At 28.8% G+C, this 23037-nt stretch overlaps 4 protein-coding genes across 9 annotated transcripts; all 4 read right to left on the bottom strand.

Annotated features, from left to right (window-relative positions):
• Window positions 1-6021: 6021 nt before the first annotated feature.
• LOC149888162 (uncharacterized) lies at window positions 6022-17169 on the bottom strand. Of its 6 annotated transcripts, XM_090087880.1 has the most exons (12): window positions 17077-17169; window positions 16825-16981; window positions 9176-9198; window positions 9075-9092; window positions 8835-8858; window positions 8483-8506; window positions 8230-8253; window positions 7555-7584; window positions 7461-7481; window positions 7238-7261; window positions 6384-7155; window positions 6022-6289 (listed from the first exon to the last, which is right to left on the bottom strand). In XM_090087880.1, the coding sequence occupies exons 2-11, from the start codon at window positions 16896-16898 to the stop codon at window positions 7094-7096; spliced, it is 324 nt and encodes a 107-aa protein (XP_089944006.1). In that variant the 5' UTR covers window positions 16899-16981; window positions 17077-17169; the 3' UTR covers window positions 6022-6289; window positions 6384-7093. The 6 variants fall into 6 exon arrangements, 4 of the variants coding, with proteins under 4 accessions (XP_089944006.1, XP_089944007.1, XP_089944010.1 ...); XM_090087881.1 differs by lacking the exons at window positions 7555-7584; window positions 8230-8253 and having other exon boundaries at window positions 6023-6289; XM_090087882.1 differs by lacking the exons at window positions 6022-6289; window positions 6384-7155; window positions 7238-7261; window positions 8230-8253 and having other exon boundaries at window positions 7406-7481.
• On the bottom strand, window positions 14046-14887 carry LOC149888165 (uncharacterized). Its single transcript, XM_090087879.1, has 2 exons — window positions 14318-14887; window positions 14046-14090 (listed from the first exon to the last, which is right to left on the bottom strand). The coding sequence occupies exons 1-2, from the start codon at window positions 14885-14887 to the stop codon at window positions 14046-14048; spliced, it is 615 nt and encodes a 204-aa protein (XP_089944005.1).
• Window positions 14976-15627, bottom strand: LOC149888164 (uncharacterized). Its single transcript, XM_090087877.1, has one exon. The coding sequence runs from the start codon at window positions 15609-15611 to the stop codon at window positions 14976-14978; it is 636 nt and encodes a 211-aa protein (XP_089944003.1). The 5' UTR covers window positions 15612-15627.
• LOC149888163 (uncharacterized) lies at window positions 15647-16619 on the bottom strand. The gene has a single exon (XM_090087878.1). The coding sequence runs from the start codon at window positions 16323-16325 to the stop codon at window positions 15684-15686; it is 642 nt and encodes a 213-aa protein (XP_089944004.1). The 5' UTR covers window positions 16326-16619; the 3' UTR covers window positions 15647-15683.
• Window positions 17170-23037: the final 5868 nt, after the last annotated feature.

Genomic DNA, 23037 nt, shown 5'->3' with positions numbered 1-23037 from the left:
TGTTGTGTACCATTTTGTAATAGTGGTTATGCGTCATCAACTACAAAGGTGTCCACTTATCGATTTCCTAGCGATGAATACGAAAAAGACAAATGGATAAAAGCTATTCCTAGGAAAAATCTGGTTGTTAAAAAGTACACTGTTGTGTGTCGTTTTCACTGGCCTGTAGATTGCAAATCAATTACATCATATCGTGCAAAAGAGCGTCCTACAGAACCACCGACTGTCTTTCCTAACATACCATCTAGCTGTCTTAGTTTACCTCCTTCTAAACCCAGACCAACAAAACTTTCATCATTCACTATAAGAAATACAACATCAGATGAACTAGATAGTTTTAGAGAATATGACCTTTTTCGATTTGATAACATCAAGGAGAGACTTTTGCAGAATAATGATCTTATTGTATACAACATAAATGATAATAATGATGATGTTTACGTTCAGTCAAAAAAATTTATATGTGGTATTGCAAAGTTTTTGGTTATTATTAATAGGGATTTAACATTGACTTCGTTTCATCTTGGATCATCTTGCAGTATTCCTATTCTTCTATCAAGTAAGTCATCATCTTATTGTAAGTATTGGTCTGTCTTCGATGAGATTATTCGATACTTAAAAAACGAAGATATTTGCCATAAAAAAAAAATATTACTCGAACATATGGAGTGTATGTCTCAAAAGAAAATTGGTGAATTTACTTACAATGCTGATATAATTACTAGAGCATTTGAATATTTTGCAATATCCAGGTCACTGTACAGTCGTATTTCCAATGACTATAAATTACCAAGTATTAGAACTTTGACAAGAATCACTTCAAAAGTTGGATCACAAGATAGTATGGAATTTTTAAAAAATGTTTTGATGAGTATTGAAGATACACAGCGTAAATGTGTATTGTTGGTTGATGAAGTTTATATCAAATCTATATTAACTTATCATGGAGGTACATTGCTTGGGTATTCTGCTGATCAACCCGGTGTCCTTGCCAAAACTATGTTGGCTATAATGGTAAAATGTTTATTTGGTGGACCAAAGTTTCTTATAAAAATGATTCCAATCAGTTGCTTAGATTCTGATTTTCTTTTAAATCAATGCAAACCAATTATTGAAATGATCAAAAATCAACCCAATGCAAAATTGTTATCGGTTATTGCTGATGGAAATAGAGTAAATCAAAGATTTTTCAAAATGATGAATAAAATTGAAGGAAAACCTTGGTGCGGAGATGACGAGCACACATTTTTGTTATTTGATTTTGTTCATGTTATGAAGTGTGTTCGTAATAATTGGTTAACTGAAGAAAACGGAGAATTAGTTTTTGAGTTTGATGGTAATAAACATATAGCAAAATGGGCTGATTTAAAGAATCTTTATGAGTTAGAGTCTGGCAATCTTTTAAAGCTTAGCAAATTGAATGATATTTCCATCTCACCAAAACCAATTGAGAGGCAGAAAGTTAGTACTTGCTTGCGAGTTTTCTGTGATGAAACAATTGCAGCATTAAAAAATCATCCATCCATTAAAAAGAATGATGTTATTGGCACCATCAAGTTTATTTCTATATTTGTGAAGTTTTGGAAAACTTGTAATGTGAAAGGTGTTGGAGCAGATATTCGTTATGAAGATGAGGACCATGCAGTTATAAGATCACACACCGATAAAAGTCTGTTATTCTTATTGGATGTAGCAGATATGGTTGAAAGATTGAAAAAGTCAGGCCCTAAACGTGTTAAGCAGCTTTCATAAGATACTTCTAAATCTATTTCTCATGTATGTAGGGGCTTAGTTAACATGGCAAGGTATCTTTTGGATTGTGGAAATGACTATGTTATCCTGGGGTGGTTCACAACCGATCCATTGGAGAAAGCTTTCAGCAAGCTTAGGCAGGGTTCTGGAGGAACCTATTTTATTACTGCTCAGTCTGTCATAGAAAAAGTTAGAATCCAACATGCAAAACTTTCTCTCCAATTAGAAATGCAGTGTTTTGATGATTGTTTTAATGGTCATTCCTGTAATAATTGTTTTCGACGTTTAAATGAGCAGGAATGTGAGGTTTTTGATAACTTACCAGAATTAGAAGATAAAGTTCAAGCAGAATCATTGCTTTCAATTGTATATATCGCTGGTTACGTTCAAAGAAAAAATGGCTATGATTATACTGATACAAAATTTTATTATATAAAATGTGGTGCCTATATAGATGACCTGAATAGAGGTGGTCTTGTTATTCCCTTTGATAACATTGTTCAGTGGTGTATTTTTTGTTTTATTTTGTTTGAGCAGTTATCAGAAGAATTTTGTCAATCATTTTTGATGAAACAATTTTTATCTGTATCAGAAAAGTTTCAATTTGGTATTGATGAAAGACACTGCCGCACTTTAGCAAACATATTTCTAAAAAATTTAGCAATTATTAAATCTCCAAGATGCTTCAAGGAGTCAAGACAAAAAGTTATAAAACTGTCATGACATTCAGTCTATTTAAATTTTAATATGTTATGTTATAACTTTATTATATTTTATTAACCTTAGAACTTTATTGTATAATTTTACTTATAAGACTCCTAGATCTAATTAATAATATACTTAATTTGCTTTTCTTGTCCACATCCACTCTATTTATTAGCGCTTCACTCGGTCTCTAGTCAAAAAAAGTTTCGGCGCGTTGTCAAGGCTTGTATTTCTAGATAACCATGATATCAAAGCATATTTTTCTGAAGGTAAATTCATAAAACTTCTGTAACAAAAAAATAAAAATAGTAGGTAAAGAAACGTAAACTGATAGAATAACAAGCCGTTATCAAGTTCTCAACCCTCAATTAGTTATTAGTAGTTAAAAGTTTTTAATTAATAGAAATTGATTTATAAAATAAAGGTAAAATACTTGAATTGTTTTCTTAAATAATAGTAAAATATGTTTCGAAAAGTATTTTATTAATAAGTTGTTACTAGTAATAATATCATATTCTATTTAAAATCTAATAATTAGGTTTTTTATGTTTTTAAAAAGTACTTAAAAGGTACTAAAAAACTGCTATTACCAATATATTATACTGTTATAACAGTTTTTAGCTATGTTCGTTGTTAAGATTTTAGGATGTAGTTTATCATCATTAACGGCTTCAAAAATTTTATATATATAAGTACTCTCAATAAATGTTCAATAGATAAAACTAAAACTTAAAGTTTTGCAACTTTTAGTTTAAAACTGCAGTTGTTTCAGTTAAATTTAAGTAAAACTTGCAAGTTAGTCAATTTTCAGATTAAAATTTAAATATCTTCTTTTATTCTTCTATTATTCAAACTACTTTTTATTTTGGTTTATATTTTCAAAAAATATGAACTTTTCTTAGTGTCAGAATTATCAAAAGGTTTAAAAAACGATCTGAAAATTGGACTCACGAACAGTTGCTTGTTTTGGTACAAGCATACAATGAGAATAAAGAAACTTTAGAAGGAAAATTTTCTCAAGGTATTATTTTTTAATGCTATTACTTCATTTCAAACTTAATAAATTTAAACTTAAACATATAATTTCTGCATTAAACTTATTTTTAACTATATTTTTATAATTTTTGAATTAGAATTAACAGTAACACTTGCTTTCAATGTTGCACCGACTAACTTCTTTTATCAGACGTTTTGCTGTAAATTTTGCTTAACTTTATTATTATTTCGACATTGTTTTCATTTTTTGAATTCAGAAAATCTAAGCATGATTTAATTGAATGTTACTACAGGCGGTTTAAATAACCAATTTAAAAAAATATTACATTGTATCCAGATTTAAATTAATTTGCTGGTTGAATATGGTAATATGAGTATTAAATGCTTCTTCATATAATAGGTAGTGCATGTTTTGTAAATGTATATATTTGATTTTTTTTTTCCAGGGATTTCAAAACTAACAAAAGATGGCATATGGTCCAAAATTGCTGATTATGTTTCTTCAATTGGTTCTGATAGAACAGTGCAACAATGTAAAAAGAAATTATCAGATCAAAAGTCAGACAGCATGGCAAAAGCAGCTCGTATTACCTCTAGTTTGTGTAAGACAGGAGTAACGGGAAACGGTGAAGAACTGAACTTGATTGATCAAGAATTGGTCAACAAAATGCCAAAAGTTTCCTACATGGTATATTGATACATATTTTAAAATTTTACCCTCATACATTTACCTTTTTTATTAAGTAAAGCAGGTTTCGGAAGAATCGTTACAAATGAAAATAATAATTTTTTTTAAACTTTAATTTTTATATCCAACCGTTAGGTCTGTCTATAAAAGTTTTGATACAGATTTATAAAAATTGCTGTTCTTTATTTCAGGGAATTCCAGGAGGAATTGACAGTTATTTTTTGTTAATATCTGTGATTATTGTTAACCCTTGCTATAATATATATAGTTTACATATGTTAAGAGCCCTAATAACATATCAATCTGACAATAGAACTTCATATGCATCATAAAAATACAACGTTATTCTTATTATTTATTGATTTTAAAGTTACGCCAAAGTTAAGGCAGCTCATAGTAAGCGTAACTTTTCTTGCGTAAATTGAGCTGAGCAAATTTCTAAAAAGTTTAGTGAATACCATTTCAGTTTAGTGAATACCGATAATTGAGGGTTGAACTTACGCAAAAACTTACCAAAGTTTTTTTGAAGCGCAACTGCGCAAGTTTGGTGAATACGACTTTTACAGTTTTGAACTTACGCCAAACTTACGCCAAACTTACGCAAAAAAAAAGTTTGGTGAATAAGCTCCCTGATGACCCCGTCCAATGAGGGGTCGATCTTGTGTAAACAGCATTTTAAAGATGGCGGATTGCGAAGAGCAGTGTGAATTAACAAATAGGCCCAAGAAAAGGAAATTACAGAAAGAATAAACGAAATACTAAAAAACAAAAACTTCCGTCTCATACAACAGGACCTGACTGCAAATGTACACGATATGTTTTGAAGTTGCAACAGTAGATGGAAGAGCTCGTTTATTGGACTCTTTCAATGCATTATCGAGCAAAGAATACCAAGACTCTTTTCTGGCTGGCCTTATCACAGTCTGTAATGTCACAAGAAGGAGATCACGGAAAAATGAAATTATCTTAAAAGACTTGAATGATAACAGCTACAACTGCAAGTTATTTAAGAATATTGATGATGAGTTTACCCAGGTGTGCTTCAAAGCTTTTCTTTCCATCTTCGGCATCAAGAAAGGCAGGGTCAAGACAATAAAACGGAATTTATCAACTACAGGTAGGCCTAGCATAGAGACTACACTATAAAGAATAAGATCTAGTGTTTTTACATATAATTTAATTAGTAAAAGCTATCCTAACATTATGTTTCATATTGTACGAACATTGTTAGGCCTCTACCTTCGATTAGATTAGTCTTGTGCTCTACTATAGGATCCAGTTAAACTCAGACTTCCACAATTTAATATATTTTGTTTTTCTCTTAGACATCTAATGAATATAAATAAACAGTTAATCTGTAATTTAACAAAGTAATCTAATTGCCTCATGCAATTTTTTCTATTTTATAAATCTAAAAACAACAATAAATTAGACAATTTATAATAACTAGCAAAAAGCAACCCGTAATACGGGTTATGGTCGGTCTGTTACTTAATTTATAGTGGCTGTTTTCCACAATTTTTAAGTTACAACACCTTAACTAATACCCTTTTAGGGTATTAGTTAAGGTTTTGCTCTTTAAATTGTAAAGATTAAACCATCTGTAAAAAAAAAATAAAAAATTTGCGGAGGTAAAATAATTTACCAATTATTTAACATTATTTCAGTAATTTACATGAGATGAGTCATATCAGAGTAGGACAAAACCATTTTCCTCTACATTACTTAATTCAACATATTGCGTTTTTAGTTACTAACACAAAATAATAACGCATCAACATGCTTTAAATTGACGAAAAAATAAATCGGAAATATTGTTATATTTTTATATCATGTAGTTTATTTAATCACATTAACGTAAAACGAACGTAATTTATACTTGATTTATTAATTATTTAGTAGCTACTTGTTACATGTTTCTTTAACAAAGGAAATCGACTTTAAAACGTTAAATACACATTACTTAATAAATTTATAAAAAATAACTAAGCAATTGAGTACAAATACGTTTTAAACAAAAAAAAGTTAATTTACAATCAAACATCTCGTATATATCGTATATCTCGTATATACACATCTGTGTATAAAAAATTTTAAAATATGTAAACTTTCATCTTTTTTATTGCATTAATGCGTCATACGATAAGCCTAAATAAAAAATTGTAAAATATAAGTAGACATAGAATGAAGAGAGAGGGAGAGAAAGAAAAAAAAAAACCAAACGAACTGAAAGACAATATACCTGAGTTTCGGTAACCTGTTGTTGTACTTAAGCTACTGTCATGCAGCTTGTCGGTGTTGTTTTATGACGTTATTTCATGTTGGCTTTTAGTAGTATTTAGTTTAATTTAAAAGACATTACAATAGATTTAAAATACTAAAAAACAAAATAACTAATGCTTCAAATAGCCTAACAATAAATCGATAAAAAAAGATAAAATCAAATTGAGATATAAATAAATTGCATTTATATAGCAAAACATATTGTCTTGGCTTATAGAAAATTTTAAAAGCAGAGAGTTCAATAAATTAAACTACCAATGAATTATTTTTAACAAAGTATTGTTATATTATGAAGAATGTTACATTATAAAGAATGTGATTTTATGATATCATGTTATGCTGATTGAGTAATGGTTCAAGTTAACTATATCTAAGTTTAATTAATAAGTTTAATTGGTAAAAATAAAATTTTAATTAAAAAAGACAAAAACAAACCATATAAACAAAATATTTTATTAAAGAAAATTAATAAAAAATTACAATAATAAAAAAAAAGTGAAAAAAGCGGCAACAAAAAGGTTATAAATATCTTCACTGATAGAAGACATTTACAATCTTTTGGTTGCTGTTTTTTCTTCGGTGTCTCCCAACACCCCGGTATGGATGGGCCCTCCATTTAAAGGATGGCTCATCTATACCGCCATTGGTACGCCACTTATTAAAGGACCTCTACGAGAGAGGCCCTGGGTGTTGGGAGCGGTATCTTTTATATTGCTCAAAAGTTAACGGATCTAAAATTACAAATAGAAGGATATAATAAAAATTAAAAATATTTGCAATTTTATGTAATCAAAATATAAAGCATATCCTCACCATTTTCACAGGATGAAGAGGATGCTAAAAATGTTTAAAAAATAAAAAAAATAAAAAAGAGTTAAACTGGTAAAAAATTTAATCTTAATAAAAATGAGTAAAATGCAAAGTTTAAAGATGTCATTTGAATTTATCTTAATAATATTAATAAATTAAATAATTCTTTCACCTATAACACATATTTCTCCAGAAAAAATACTTAAAATTTAAAACACAGTCCTACCAGTTGTACTTCTACCAGACACTAAAGATAAAAAATATACCTCAAAATAATTGATAAAATAATATTTACATTAATATATTATAATTTTTTTTACCTAATCCTTTCATTTCCTCCATAAAGTTGTCTACAGTAAGAAAAAAGACAACTGAAGCTAAAACAAACAAAAACTAAACCAAAATTGACTATAAACTAAACCAAAAGTATAAACTAAAATAAACTTTAAATCTTAGTATCTGTACCTCAGAAGTCAAAGGTTGATTGTTCAGAAATGGTTTTTCACTTTTTTTAATTATTTATTTTTAATTTTTTTCAAAAATATATTTAATGTGCCTCAAGAAAAATGAAATAAGACACGAAAAAATAACAAATTTAAACATCAAGAATAAGCCAATAAAGACTAATTATTTTACTATTTTTTCTCTCCTGGACAATTTCTACAATGTGACAACTGACCTTGGACTTTTGAGGTACAGATATAAATGCCTAATTTATTTAACTATAGTAATCATAATCATATAATTTATACTTAGTTTTTTTTCCAACTCTCCTAAAAGAAAAAATAAAATAAAGGTAAAGTACTTGAAGTTTTAAAATTCCAGTTACAGTACAAATAAACAATATCCTGTTAACAAATATCTAATAGCAAAAACACTGACTTAATTCTGCCATGACTTCGGTATCTAAATGATAAAAGCACTTAAATGTATAGACGTTAAAACATCTACTAAACATTTTAAAAATAAACTCATTTAACTAATGTAACTAATACCATTATTAGCTCTTTCTTTATCAACTAAAGAAAAAAAATCTTAATTAAACTTACTTGATATAATATAATAAAAAGCTGTCTTACTGAGAATTTTAAATTTCTTCTCTTTATTACTGACAATTTTGAGTAGGACCTAAGTTCTTGGGCTTATTGTAAAATTTATAAAAACCTACTATTTTGCTTTAAAGTCTACAACGTTTTCTTAAAAAGTATCTTAGTCACTTTTTAGAAAAATAAATCCTCTAAAACTTACTATCTCTCTCTACATTGTTGCCAACTAAACAGAAAAACAAACAATTGATAGTGAATTTTCACTATGGTAGTAGGTTAAGTAGATTAAATCGATCTTTGATCTATTCAATCGGCTCTAACTGTTTACAACCTTATCATTAAACTATAACTATATTCTACAACCTGGTGTAATTTAACATAGATACTTTTTAATTATAAAACATTTAAGATTATAAGATTTTAAAAATTTAACATAGATATTTTTTAATTATAAAATATTTAAGAATATAAGATTTTAAAAACCTGAAATTTTAAACCTACTTCAAAAAAAAAAACACATTAAAAAGTTTTTTTTTTTCCTTTTTAAAACTTACTTTCTTCAATTATACTGTTGTCATCTTAACAGAAAAGCAAACAAATATTGAATTCGATTCTTTCTTAAACCTTTTTAATTACTTCAACATTAAAATAATTATTTAATCTTTCTGGATTGAATTAATTTACATAGATTTTCGTCTAAACCAATTTATTGTTGTAAATTTAATTTAAATCAACAAACATAAACGAACTGCAATTTGTAACATTTCATTATAACAAAAGGGAACAAAACTTACTTCTTAGTAATTCAGCGACTAAAAATAAACATATCTTTAAGAACTAACTACCTAACATGATACGAATCAGTAACATGACACACATCAAAATAAATACAAACCTTCATCGACGATTTGGGACATTCTATCAATTCGATATAAAAATAAAAAGAAATATAAGAAACAAATTTAATATAAAAATAGACATATTAAGTTATAAAAAAAAAATGTAAACGATTTAAGTGATAAAAGAGTATGTAAAATCAAGATGACCGTGTTGTCATTACAATAACAATTTATAAAATTCTCTCCTTTCTTCTCAGCTTTTACAATTTATATATGTTTTCCAAATTCATTGTGTACAATGAATATTCATTGTGTACAATGAAAATTCATTGTGTACAATGAATTTCTTTACAATAAATATATGACGCACGCACAACGCTCCTTCTGATGCGCGATACAATAATGCAATTTTTACGCTAATTACAACACAGAATATAACCTACTTGAAAGATATGATAAGATGTAATAGAACAGATATAATAGAAACGTGCTTTTTTAAATAACTGGAAATTCCAATCTCAAAATTCCAGAACAGAAGAAAAACTAACAGCGCACAAACAAAACCTGTCCTTCACTAAGCGTAACAAAACAACCAAGAGTAACTAAAAAGTAAAAGCGCATTTAACTTTAGCATTACATTATTACAAATTAGATTACGATTAGCATATTCAATTAATTACATTGTGTTTATAAATTTTAATCAATGCCTAAAATAGCTCAACAATGCGTCTAACTCATTACGCAAATAATTAGTTTATTTACTAATATGTGCAGTAAACATATCTGGACATGAGAGCCAATTTGTCTTAACTCCATTTTTTGTGAATGAGTAAAATACAAATTTGATATTTATGTCGCATATTCCGTCTGGGCCATATTGCTTTCTAATCGTTGTTTATTGCGGTTTAATAGGAAACCACAATCGATTAAGTCTTAAATCCCTTTTATGAGCCAAAAAATCTTAAAATAGTATTTTTACTGTACTATCACATTTAGCTTCCAAAAATGTTTCAAATTGGCTTTAAAGGTTACGTAACGTAGCCTTTAAAGCCAATTTGAAACATTTTTGGAAGCTAAATGTGACAGAACAGTAAAAATAGTTTTTAACCTGACATACTTTCATGTCTGTTAACCAAGCTGACCGCACCCGGGTCTTGTTAAGTCTGTTCAACAGACCATTTTTATATTGTGGCCTCTTTGTTTCAATAGTTTTTGGTAAACGGTAATTTGCTACCATTTACTAAAAATTCCTTTTGTTACTCGAAATTTAATTCTCTTAAATATTTTGACACTAATAAAGGACCTCCCTTCCCCGTTTTTGCTTTAATGGTGGCCAGGAGAATAGTTATTTTTATTAAGAGAAATGAAGTTTTTGATGAAGACCTTTTACCAAAATAATAAAATGTAAAACAATGATTTCCATGTAAAAGAGTTTTTCTTCTTAATATATATATAAAAATTTAGTATATATAAGAATTAAACATATATAAGAATTTTTTCTTTCCTCAAAAGTGTTGCAAAGGCAAACTAAGCTAATTAATTAGTTAAACACCTTATAAAATTTAAGTAACTCGATATTTGACAAATGCGCAAAACTACCATATTCATGTTTTTAAAGGTTTTTAGTTGCGACCCCCCGTTTAAAAGGATCCCCTAAATTAGGTACAACAAATTATTAGAGATAAAATAGAGAAAATTTTAAAATAATTGAACTAATTGCATATATTTATATCATTTTAACTGACAAAAGTTTACAATAAAAAGAAATCAGCGTCAATCGTAAATCTTAAAGAAAAAAAAAAAAAAAAAGGAATTATGATACCATAATTACACACAAAAAAAAAAACACCACATAAAAACTGAAAATCAATTTACCTATTTATAGTAACCTATTTTAAAATAACAGTTCATTTTAAACATGAAAATTTAACTATAAAATCTGTTTCGAAGTACAAAAGGATTAACAATTCTAAAAAAAAAAAAAAAAAATCAAATTAAGATATAAGTTGCATTTTTAGCATAATGATGCCTTGGCTTTTAGTAAATGAACAAAAGCAGTAAGTTCCAATAATGAAACTACCTATTATTCATTTTTAACAATAGACACCAACGTGAAGGTAAGCCAATTAGTCTATCAACACAAAACAGCACAACAATAACACATAACAATAGAATATTTACACCCTTGATCCTAAAATCCAGCGAAAATAACTAACCAAATTAAAATATGAAAGGCAAAATTAGAAAACCAATTTAAAGTTAACTATATATTTATCTTTTTAATCAACATATAACTACATAAAAGTATATTTGTTTTTACGTTCAATATTAGTTATTCAATTACTTCAAATTTAGGACATTAAAACACCCTAGATTTAAAGATCAAGGTTGCGTACTCTCTCATACACATTACGCTAAACATTAACAGACATTATTATGGTTCCAGAATAATTAAAAAAGGCTAGACAACACCTAGCTCTAAAGCAGTAACACCGCCTGGCACTAAATGCTGCCAAGTCACACCTCTGCTATAAGTACACTGCTTGGCTGGCAAGATTATCAATCTTGCTCAACATAATGCCAAGTCACACCACTTTGAAAACATGGAAACAACATAATTTAAACATATATACGACTATAAACAAATATGGTGGTATATAACACATATAAACACATTTTATAACAATATTAAATGACAGGATATATTTATCAAAAACTATGAAAAAAAATATTAAAATAATAAATAAAGTTATACATACAAAATATGCTCACAACCTACAAACAGTAAATTTTCGAAATGAAAATCTAAAGACTATAAATTAAGAACATTAGAAAATATAACATTATTTGAGTAACACTTTTCACCTACCATACCTTGAATGAGATGCTTATCAATTTTGAAAAACAAACTATTAAATGCTCTAGTTCTTGAACATGCAACATATAGTTGACCATGAGAGAAACACGGTTTTTTGAGATATACCCCAACTCTATCAAATGTTTGACCTTGACTTTTGTTAATTGTCATTGAATAAGCCAATCTGACAGGAAACTGACGACGTTTTAGAACAAAAGGTAAATTAGAATCTGATGGAGCCAATTGAATTCGAGGAACAAAAACCCGTTTACCACCAGAAACACCTGTCAAAACCTCCGCATCAATATAATTATTTTGAAGAGCACAAACCTTCATTCGAGTACCATTGCATAACCCAGCTTTGAGATCTAAATTTCTGAGTAGCATAATTACACAACCAATTTTCAATTTTAAACAATGAGGTGGCATACCTAAAGGAGTTAAGCTGTTCAAAAACTCAACAGGAAAGTTATTTCTTTCATTAGGGTCATCAGTATCAATTTGATCAGCACTTAAATAAATTTTGACCTCACCCGGCAGACATTCAAGCACTTCTTCATTGATTGATTATGAATCAAAATTGGTTGGTGTTAAAATCACACGTTTAGAGTAATCATTTTGATCAGCATCTCCAAAAATCTTTTTAACAATCGATTCATTTTCTCTAATAATGCACTGATTTGGTATTTCAATGCATCCTTTAAAAGGATCCTCTTCTTTGACAGGTATTGTTCCATTCCCAAGTTTTAGTAGCTATAGGGAAAATTCACCTTCCCCATCTTGTACTCTCATATTTTCAGTTAATGCAAACTTCTGCACCCATTGCCAATGCAAAGAACATTTTATACATGATTCCACTATTTCAGCTGGTTGTCTTCTTTTCACAACAGGCAGAATTTGCCTAAAGTCACCACCAAAAAGAATGATTTTTCCTCCGAACGGATGGTTGTTGTTGCAAATATCTTTTAACAACCTATCAATTGCATTTAACGCATGTTTAGGTATCATGGATGTTTCATCAAGCAAAAACAAACTAACTTGTCTTAAAAAATCCCCGTGCATAGAGTTAGGAGTTACATTACATGTGCTATTATCTAATATTGGAACAGGAAGTTTGAATAAGCCATGCAATGTAGATCCATTTGAAAGAAGAGTTGCTGCTATGCCAGTCCATGCAGCTGTGGCAGATTTAAAGCCCCTACTTATGGTTTCAGCAATCAAATAATTATAAGTAAAGGTTTTTCCACTACCAGCTGGTCCATCCATGAAAAACAATCTAGAATGTTGATTTTCTACACTTGGTTGCTCATTCAGTGCAGCAAGAATAGCATTACATACATTTAATTGATTGACATTAAGCAACAGTCTCATTCGATTGGCTTCGTCAATAGATTGTTGAACATTTTCATCAAAATTTTCTAGATTTAAGCCTATAAACTCATCAATAACAGGCAGATTGTAATCAGCCAGCGTTTTACCACTTTGATTAATAATCTTCTCAATTTGATGAAGAGTAGCTTGTTCAGCTATTAGAAGTGGGACTGAGCGGTGAATGAAATCTTCCATCATAAAAGCTTTGTATGTATTCCAGAGATGTAAAGGATTGTCAGGTTCACAAAAGGTCAAAATAATTGAAAACAACTGTCTAATTTGCTTTGGCATATGTGTTAAAACCGCCTCAGAAAGAGTATTCTGCCATTCAGTGTCATCTTGCAACAAACCTTTCAAAACACATGCTTCACGAAACGTTTCAAGGACAATACCATTAACAGTACGCACATCCTCCCAAGATGTTGCTCCTTTTACTTGCAAAAGTAACAGTCTAAGAAAAAACAATTCTCCAGTTGGATTAACTTTATACATTCTTACTATCACCTTATCACCACCCCTTTGTCTAACCTTTTATTTACAATGTTTATCATCAAATATAAAGTGATAAGGAATGTCTACATACGAATAGCAATGTGCTCTTTCATTTTCAGTATTTAACTTAAACCATGCTGTTAGGTGCGTATCACGTTGAGCTGCACGATCTAAAGCCATTTGTTCTGCTCCTTCTCTAAAATACACTAACTGATTTTCAGGTAGATGAACTTTAAGGCGTATAATAGTGTGTGACATATGACTTATTGGATACTCAAAAATTCGCCACAATGCTTCAGGTGCACTAACATAACGACAATCTAAAAAAGTGTTTACTTCATCATGATTAATTTGTTCACTTATTAAAATAATGGCACAGTCGTGACCTTTGTATATGTATTTGTACAAATATTTAACAGCCTTAACAGACATGCAAGCTTCAACATTAATGTGAGCTTGATATTTCTTTGATAACCATGGATTGTAAGCGGTTATCTACATTGTTACCTTTAATATTTATAACCAAACCATTATCACGACGTCTATATCGCGGATAACCATTATGAACTGCAACTGTGTTAGCATTAAATTCTTTAGGATAGTTTTTGCTGCACACCCCATCTTTCATGCAGGGAGAATTTGGATTCAGTATGCCACATGGACCGTGAATCATGCAAGTTTTAACAACGTCATAAAGGTCTCGATTAACAATGGGATCTGGAATTTCAGCAGATATTAAATTATTGATATCATGTGCTGTTTCAAGCTTATCATCATTTGCAAAGTGAAATAAAATATGAACATGTGGCAAACCACGTTTTTGAAACTCAATAACCAGAACATGTGTTACAACTTTCCATAATACACCGTGCTGAAAAATGTCATTGAGAAGGTTATTTAATTTCAGTTTAAATACTCGAATAACCAAGTCAGGTCTATCATTTGCTGTCTGACCTGCATATAAGTTTTCAGTTACCTCGCGCCATTTTGGGTTGCAAGTGAAAGTAATGAAAAGATCTGGTTTACCATACTTTTTAATTATAGCCATAGCATCTTCAAAGTTTTCTTTTAAAGCTCTAGGACTTCCTACATAAGTTGATGGCAAAACTACAACACGCCCTGGTCTAACATTATGATCATTTCCGAGGTTGTTTACATGGTCGTGTTAGATACTGCTCGCTTCTCAGTTTGTTTTGGTTATTTCTGATGAAAGCAAGGCGCTGGCCTTCAATTTTAACATACGCATCATATTGCTGAAACAGTTTTTTGCCATAAAAGAGCGAAGAAAAAAATTGTCTAACTGAAAGTTTATAATTGTAATACTGAGATAATGTAACATGATTTCTAACCAATGTAGCACGCTCAGGGTTGTGAACCAATTGATTATGCCAACCAGCATCACCCCTCGGAAAAAATAGAGGATAAACCATAGGATCTAAGTTGGCAGAAAAACTTGATATAGTTTTAAGAGGATGACCTCTTGGGTAAATAACAACTTCCTTGGAAGCAGGTGGTGCACCATCTTCACCAACAAATAAAACTGCAACTTCGTTATGTGAAGGGAGATTATAGCGACGTCTATCTTGCCCTTCAAGTAAAGACATTTTTACAACTGACACTGAGCGCCCTTCTAGAGCTGCTCGACGAACTTCTTCATCTTCCACTTCAGCCATGTTTTTAAATGCAAGAGCAAATGGGTTCTCTTCACTAATAATAGTTTGCAATCGCAACATTAAATCATTTAAGCAAAGATCATTACCACGTTGTTGCATTCTAAAATTTACTGCTGCAAGTGGATCATAGATGTATAGTTGACAATATGTTGGCAGAACATCTTGATTTGGTCATAGATTACCTATACGATGAAAAACTTGACCACATATTCTAAAACATGGCGGCCCATGGTTCATGGGTTGAACTACATTAGCTTCAAATGAAGCAAAAGAAAGACAGCCATTATAATTTCTAATATATTTAAAAAAATTCAGATTGGCATTTCTATCTGCATAGTTTCCTTTAAATAAATCTTCTAAATCTTGTGGAAATGATGAAGGTTGCGACAAAACTACCTTTCCATTATGGCAACATAAAAAATGTGTTTCATCAGGAAATTTCTTAGCACCACAATGCTGACAAACATAATTCATTTCTCCTAAATAACTATAATCTGGAATAGTATTGCTTCTTGCTATACAATACATTCTTTCGTATCTAGCAGCATTTCTAGCATTTTGTCGATTATTAATTTCATCTCGCCTAAGTCTATCTCTTTCATTTCTGCGACGATTATTTTCAATTCGCCTAATTAAGCTCTCCTCATTTGGGTTTGAATTATTTGCTGCTTGCCGAGCAGCATTTCTAGCATTTTGTCGATTATTAATTTCATCTCGCCTGAGCCTATCTCTTTCATTTCTGCGACAATTAACTTGCCTATTAACATTTCCATTTTCTAAACTAATATCTGCTTCTAGCCTAATATCATCCATTTAAACTTCACTTTCAATTGAAAGTTATACGAATCAGAAAAGAAACGAATCCTGAAGATCTCGATCTTTCCTATATAATTTCCTTTCTACTCTAAATAGCACACACAAATAATTTTTAAATATAACAGACTGTCATTTAAATTAAATTATACAATAATCTTATGACTATAAAAAAATATATATATCAGTTGGGAGATGTTTGAAAAAAATTAGCTTAGCAAATAAGCAAAAAAATTATTAAAAACATGCAATTCTAATAATAAACATACTGCTAACAAAGAAAAATTAAAAAAAAACAAAAAAAAAAAAAACATTGTAAACCCTTTTTTGCAAACTTAAACATTATTTCTTCAAAAAAAATTATTAGCAAACATTTTTTAAAAAATTCACAAAACTTTACAATATTTTGTTCTTCTACACCACATAAATGCATCATCTGATAAATCTAAAATAAAAAAATGTAATGAATAAGTAAATAAATAAGAAAAACATTACATACAAAAAATGAAAATCCATGAACCTTATAGAGAAAAGCTGTAATGATTTACCAGAGGAGTTGTAAAATATTAACATTTTATGTTAGCTTTTACAAAATAATTCATGCTGGAACATCATGATTCCAGAATATTTATAGCAAAATCATGTAGTAAACAGCGCTAAAGATAAAAAATCAAATTGAGATAAATCAAATTGTATATATGGCAAAATAATTTGTATTGACTTTTAGATTATTGATTTTTAATAAAACTACCTATCCATTTTTAACAATAGACACCAACATGAAGATAAGCCAAATGTCTACTAACTCAAAAGATAACAAAAAAACATCACAGCAACAGCACACAACAATAGCACACTCCATAAGTTAATATAATATATGTAGATAATAACTTAAGTAATATAATATTCATATATAACAAAACATAAGTAACAACATTACGCAAAATATTAAAATACATTATTATGTATTTTTAGAATAATCTTTATTAATTAAGGCTTGAAAACAGCAAGACCTAAAGCAGTGACAGTTTGACACTAAAAACTATCGTGTAACCGTCTGTTAAAAGTACATCACTTGGCTGGCAAAGTTGACAAATCTTGCTCTACACGTTTACCAAGTCACAACACTTTGAAAACACCGAAACAACATAATATAAACATATGTACTAACTATAAACACAATAAATGTGTTTAAATATGTATATAAGGTTAAATATATATACCTCATATACATATTTAAACAAATTTTTAAAACAATTATATAACACATATCAACACATACACAAACAATAAAAAAACACTTTACATTATTTTAAAAACACATTGATAAAACAGCTATAAGTGTGCAAATAAAAATTTTAAAAATAATGCCAGAAAATTAAATAAAGATACAAAATATATATTTACAAACAATACTCTTTACCTTCCTTTTTTTTTTTTCATAAGAACTGTAATCCTCACAACAAAATTTAACCTTTACATACAATAACATGTGACATGCCATGTCAGTGTTGGCACAAAATTTTAATTTTTTTTTCTAAATTTTCTAAAAAAGAACAAAAATAATTAAAAGCATCACAGAAATTTCAAAGTAGTAATAACCATTTTATGGAAGTAGCATTAGTGTAACTTTAAATAATATCCATACCCCTATTTTCTTTCTAAAAATTAAAATAACAAAAATAAAAATGCTGAAAGAAAAGCTAAAACAATCAAAATACAAACGATTTAAAAGATTAAAATCCTTTCTACTTTTTCTGATAAAAATTTAAAGCCTTTCTACTTTAGCTAATAAAAATGTATATATAACTATTTTATATACTTACTTCAATTATAATATGATCTTAACGATTATCATTTCTCTTAACATGATTCTTTATGTAATATATCTAAACTAATGATTAGATTTTAAAAGGAAAAAAGTTTCAACTCGCTGATGAGATCTTTCTCCAATGGCCGCGTGCATTTAGAGAACGCGCTTTTTCAAAGCCTAGTAACTAATGACGAAACGACGTTAAACATTAAACGTTAAACGTTAAACGTTTCTGTGCTAATTATATTAAGATGAAATATTGATGATTATTAATACTTACATATTCGATAGATATAGAGATTATTCACTGGTTAAGAATTACTTTCTATTACATAAATAAATTACGTTCATGTATATAACTTTATTATAAATATACTTGTGTATAAAAATATTTATTTAAAAAAATCTTTTAAAATTTTAGGACAATTTCGGACATAACCCTATAAGTCATGACATTTTATGACAAAAAAGTAAAATTATGAAAATTTGTGACCTTTTGGGAATTTTGGGACAGTTTGGGAGGCCTGCATTTATCGCCAAGGATGATAACATGGAGAGCTGGAATATCAAATTCAACTGTTCCTAGTATCGTTAAATCTTTGAATTTAAAGTTGTTTAAAAGACAATGTGTTCAGGAGTTGACTGATGCTCAAAGAGAATGACGTATAGTATCTTGCCAAAATTTATTAGATAAGTTTCCTTTTCGTCAAGTTCAAAACATTTTCTTCACAGATGAAAAGATTTTTACTGTGGAAACTCAAAAAAATACTCAAACTAATAGAGTATATTGTGAAGTAGACAAAAAATGCAATGTGCCTAGCGAAAATCTTTGCAATCCACGGAGTAATTTCTCAAAAAGTGTTATGGTCAGTGCCACTAAACACCATAAAGGATTAATTCATTTCGTTGAACCAGACACCATAAATGATGCTCAATATAACCAAAATACTATTCTTCAGCAAATTTTACTGCCTGACTGTGAGCGAATTTTAGGTAATCACCGTTCTGCTCCATCACATCGTGCAAGAAGCAAAATAAAATTTTTGAGGAGTAAAGTTCCTTCTCTTATTAGGTACATGACGTCCAACATTAATTAGAGTAATTGCTTATTGTTATTTATCGTTGAAATTTCGCATGTTCATAGAAAATGCATAAAGCAAACTACTTTAATAATAAAAAAAGTGGACTCTACATATCTTCGACTACAAGTCCATGTGACAACATCAACCAAATTTTCATGCACAATTCTCAGCAAAATACTCCATAAAAAAGTATGGTAGCGATACACAATAGCAATATAAAAAAAAAGCCTAACCTTTCTTTTTTTCAAAAGTTGTCAAGGTTTATATATGTTTCTGAAAAAAACCACCTCAAAAAACCGTTTGCCTAGGGCTACCTGAAAAAAGTGGTATACTTGGTATAACACATATCAAACTTATTGCTTATCATTATTTTACGTTGAAATTTGGCATGTTCATAGAAAATGCATGAAAAAAACTACTTTAATAATAAAAAAAGCTGACACTACACTTCTTCGACCTCAAATTCAAGAGAGAACATCAACCTAATATTCAGGAACAAAATATCACATAAAAAAGTTTTTTATAACTATTTTATGTTTTTAGTATTCGTGAACGAGAGCGCATTACTCGACTTTCTCCCCCCCCCCCTCCCCTAATTTTATGATTGATTCTGAAAGAGAATTTTATGCTGATTCATAAAAATATAAAAACATAAACCTGAAAATCAACGGAAAGTGCTCTAATTCGAAGTCAAAGTTGTAAAAAATCCCACTAAAAACCCTTATATTCGCCATTTTGAAAATAATAAGTTAATGATCTTTTAGCTGACAAAAGCAATACATTAATAGCATGGTTTTTTCGTTAAAAAAGTCGTTAAAGTATGTTTATCTTGCGCAACTTTTTGTGGCAATGAAAATATTTTTTTTTTTTTATAAGCATAACACTTATAAGCATATGGAGGCTCAGATTTGGAAAAAAAATAAGCATATGTAAGCATATTCATGAGCCTCGATAAACTATTTTAAAAATTTAAATTTTACTTAATTAAAAACTTCAAATATATATATATTTCTAAATTTAAACCAACAAAAAAAAAAAAAATCGAAGTTTATGTTTTGCAATGCAATGACTTTATGGAGTAATGAAGTCATTGTGTTGCAAAACCTAAACCTCAAAACTTGAACATAAAAACATAAAGTTTAAGAGCCGCTCTGAAGTGTTTAATTTCTCTTTTTTTTTTCGTTCTCGCTTTTAATGTGTAGTTTACTTAATATCATATTTAAAATGTTTATTTTATTTCTAAGTTCTATCTTTGATTTCATTGATAACATTGGTATATAGTATATATGTTTCATTTATTATTATTATACTATTACATTAATTCAGCTACATTAAAACCAAAGCAAATACAGAGCATAAGTCAATTTTTTCATTTTTCTTATACCCATTAACCTTTAGTGACGTGCACACTTTAAGAAAGTATTGAAATAAGCATATTTTATTTGAAATATGCTTAAGCTTAAGCATACTTTTGAGCCTTGTTTAACTTTTTGCTTAACCTGTTTCAAAAATTTCATATGCTTACAAAAAAAAAAAAAAATGAAGCCGCTTTTTGATTATTAGAAAATAAACAATATTGCAAGTAATGTACTTTTGTAATAAATTTTAAAAAAGAATTCAACACTTTTTTTTCCTAAAAGAAGAACTCCTGAAACTCAGTTCATAGTTGCTCTATCACATGTAAAATTTAGAAAATGTAACCTTTACACCGTTTTTTTTTAATAAAAAAAACCAGAGTACGATACAATCTTAATCTTAATATAATTAGTACAGAAACGTTTAACGTTTAATGTTTAACGTCGTTTCGTCATTAGTTGCTAGGCTTTGAAAAAGCGCGTTCTCTAAATGCACGCAACCATTGGAGAAAGATCTCTTAAGCGAGTTAAAACTTTTTCCTTTTCGAATTTAATTATTAGTTAAAGAATTATATTAAGATAAATGATAATCGTTAAAATCATATTATAATTGAAGTATATAAAATTGTTATATATACATTTTTATTAGATAAAAAGAAAGGATTTAAATTTTTATCAGAAACAGTCGAAAGGATTTTAATTTTTTAAATCGTTTGTATTTTGTTTGTTTTAGCTTTTCTTTTAGCAGTTTATTTTTGATATTTTATTTTTTAGAAGGAAAATAAGGGTATGGATGTTATTTAAAGTTATACTAATGCTAATTCCATAAAATGGTTATTACTACTTTGAAATTATTACTACATTGAAATTTCTGTGATGCTATTATTGTTCTTTTTTAGAAAATTTGGAAAATAAATTAAAATTTCATGCCAACACTGACATGGCATGTTACATGTTATAGTATGTAAAGGTTAAATTTTGTTGTGAGGTTTACAGTTCTTATGAAAAAAAAAAAAAGGAAGGTAAAGAGTATTATTTGTAAATATACATTTTGTATCTTTTTAAATTATCTGGCATCATTTTTAAAGTTTTTATTTGCACACTTATAGCTGTTTTATCAATGTGTTTTTATAATAATGTAAAATAGTTTTTTATTGTTTGTGTATGTGTTGATATGTGTTATATAATTGTTTTAAAAATGTGTTTAAATATGTATATGAGGTATATATATTTAACCTTATATACATATTTAAACACATTTATTGTGTTTATAGTTGGTACATATGTTTATATTATGTTGTTTCGGTGTTTTCAAAGTGTTGTGACTTGGTAAACGTGTAGAGCAAGATTTGTCAACTTTGCCAGCCAAGTGATGTACTTTTAACAGACGGTTACACGATAGTTTTTAGTGTCAAACTGTCACTGCTTTAGGTCTTGCTGTTTTCAAGCCTTAATTAATAAAGATTATTCTAAAAATACATAATAATGTATTTTAATATTTTGCGTAATGTTGTTACTTATGTTTTGTTATATATGAATATTATATTACTTAAGTTATATTATATAAATATATTAACTTATGGTGTGTGTTGTTGCTGTGATGTGTTTTTGTTGTCTTTTGAGTTAATAGACATTTGGTTTAACTTCATGTTTGTGTCTGTTATTAAAAAATGATATATAGGTAATTTTGTTAAAAATCACTGCTTTTAATCATTTACTAAAAGCCAATACAAATTATTTTGCTGTATATACAGTTTGTTTTATATCAATTTAATTTTTTGTCTTTAGCGCTGTTTACTACATAATTTGGCTATAAATATTTTGGAATCATGATGTTTCAGCATAAATTGCTATAATCGCTATCAGTCTCCCTTCACATAATGAAGTTGCAGTTGTATTTGTTGGTGTACTACCTGTTTCCAGGGAAGATGATATTTACCCAAGAGGTCATCCTCTTAAAACTCAATCAAGTATGTCTGCCAACTTAGATCCTATGGTTTATCCTCTATTTTTTCCAAAGAGTGATGCTGGTTGGCATGATCAATTGGTTCACAACCCTAAACGTGCTACATTGGTTAGAAATCATGTTACATTTTCTCTGTCTTAAAATATAAACTTTCAGTTAGTCAATTTTTTTCTTCACTCTTTTATGGCAAAAAACTGTTTCAGCAATATGCTATTGATGCGTATATTAAAATCAAAGGCCAGCGCCTTGCTTTCATCAGAAATAACTAAAACAAATTGAGAAGCAACTAGTATGTCTTACATGAGCATGTAAAGAATTAAATGCAATTGATAGGTTGTTAAAAGATATTTGCAACAACAACTTTCCGTTCTGAGGAAAAATCATTCTTTTTGGTGGTGACTTTACGCAAATTCTGCCTGTTGTGAAAAGAGGACAACCAGCTGAGATAGTAGAATCGTGTATAAAATGTTCTTTGCATTGGCAATGGGTGCAGAAG

The sequence above is a fragment of the Hydra viridissima genome, unplaced genomic scaffold (assembly GCF_058129835.1).
Source record: "Hydra viridissima isolate aposymbiotic clone 2 unplaced genomic scaffold, HvirCarnegie_v1 scaffold_5, whole genome shotgun sequence".
NCBI classification, from domain to species: Eukaryota; Metazoa; Cnidaria; class Hydrozoa; order Anthoathecata; family Hydridae; genus Hydra; species Hydra viridissima.
The sequence above is the reverse complement of the archived record's forward strand: the minus strand, read 5'-3'. Positions and strand labels throughout refer to the sequence as shown.

What these genes read in the sequence shown, in the direction of transcription:
- LOC149888162 (XM_090087880.1), bottom strand. Translation starts at nt 16,898, where the DNA reads ATGTTAATATTTTACAACTCCTCTGGTAAATCATTACAGCTTTTCTCT. An exon ending in CAACAGTATAATTGAAGAAA is followed by an intron (nt 8,507 to 8,834) that starts GTAAGTTTTAAA and finishes TTTTCTGTTTAG; the next exon opens with TTGGCAACAATGTAGAGAGA. An exon ending in CTCTTCATCCTGTGAAAATG is followed by an intron (nt 7,156 to 7,237) that starts GTGAGGATATGC and finishes TTGTAATTTTAG; the next exon opens with ATCCGTTAACTTTTGAGCAA.
- LOC149888163 (XM_090087878.1), bottom strand. Translation starts at nt 16,325, where the DNA reads ATGGATGATATTAGGCTAGAAGCAGATATTAGTTTAGAAAATGGAAAT.
- LOC149888164 (XM_090087877.1), bottom strand. Translation starts at nt 15,611, where the DNA reads ATGCAACAACGTGGTAATGATCTTTGCTTAAATGATTTAATGTTGCGA.
- LOC149888165 (XM_090087879.1), bottom strand. Translation starts at nt 14,887, where the DNA reads ATGGCTATAATTAAAAAGTATGGTAAACCAGATCTTTTCATTACTTTC. An exon ending in TAGATAACCGCTTACAATCC is followed by an intron (nt 14,091 to 14,317) that starts ATGGTTATCAAA and finishes GTCATATGTCAC; the next exon opens with ACACTATTATACGCCTTAAA.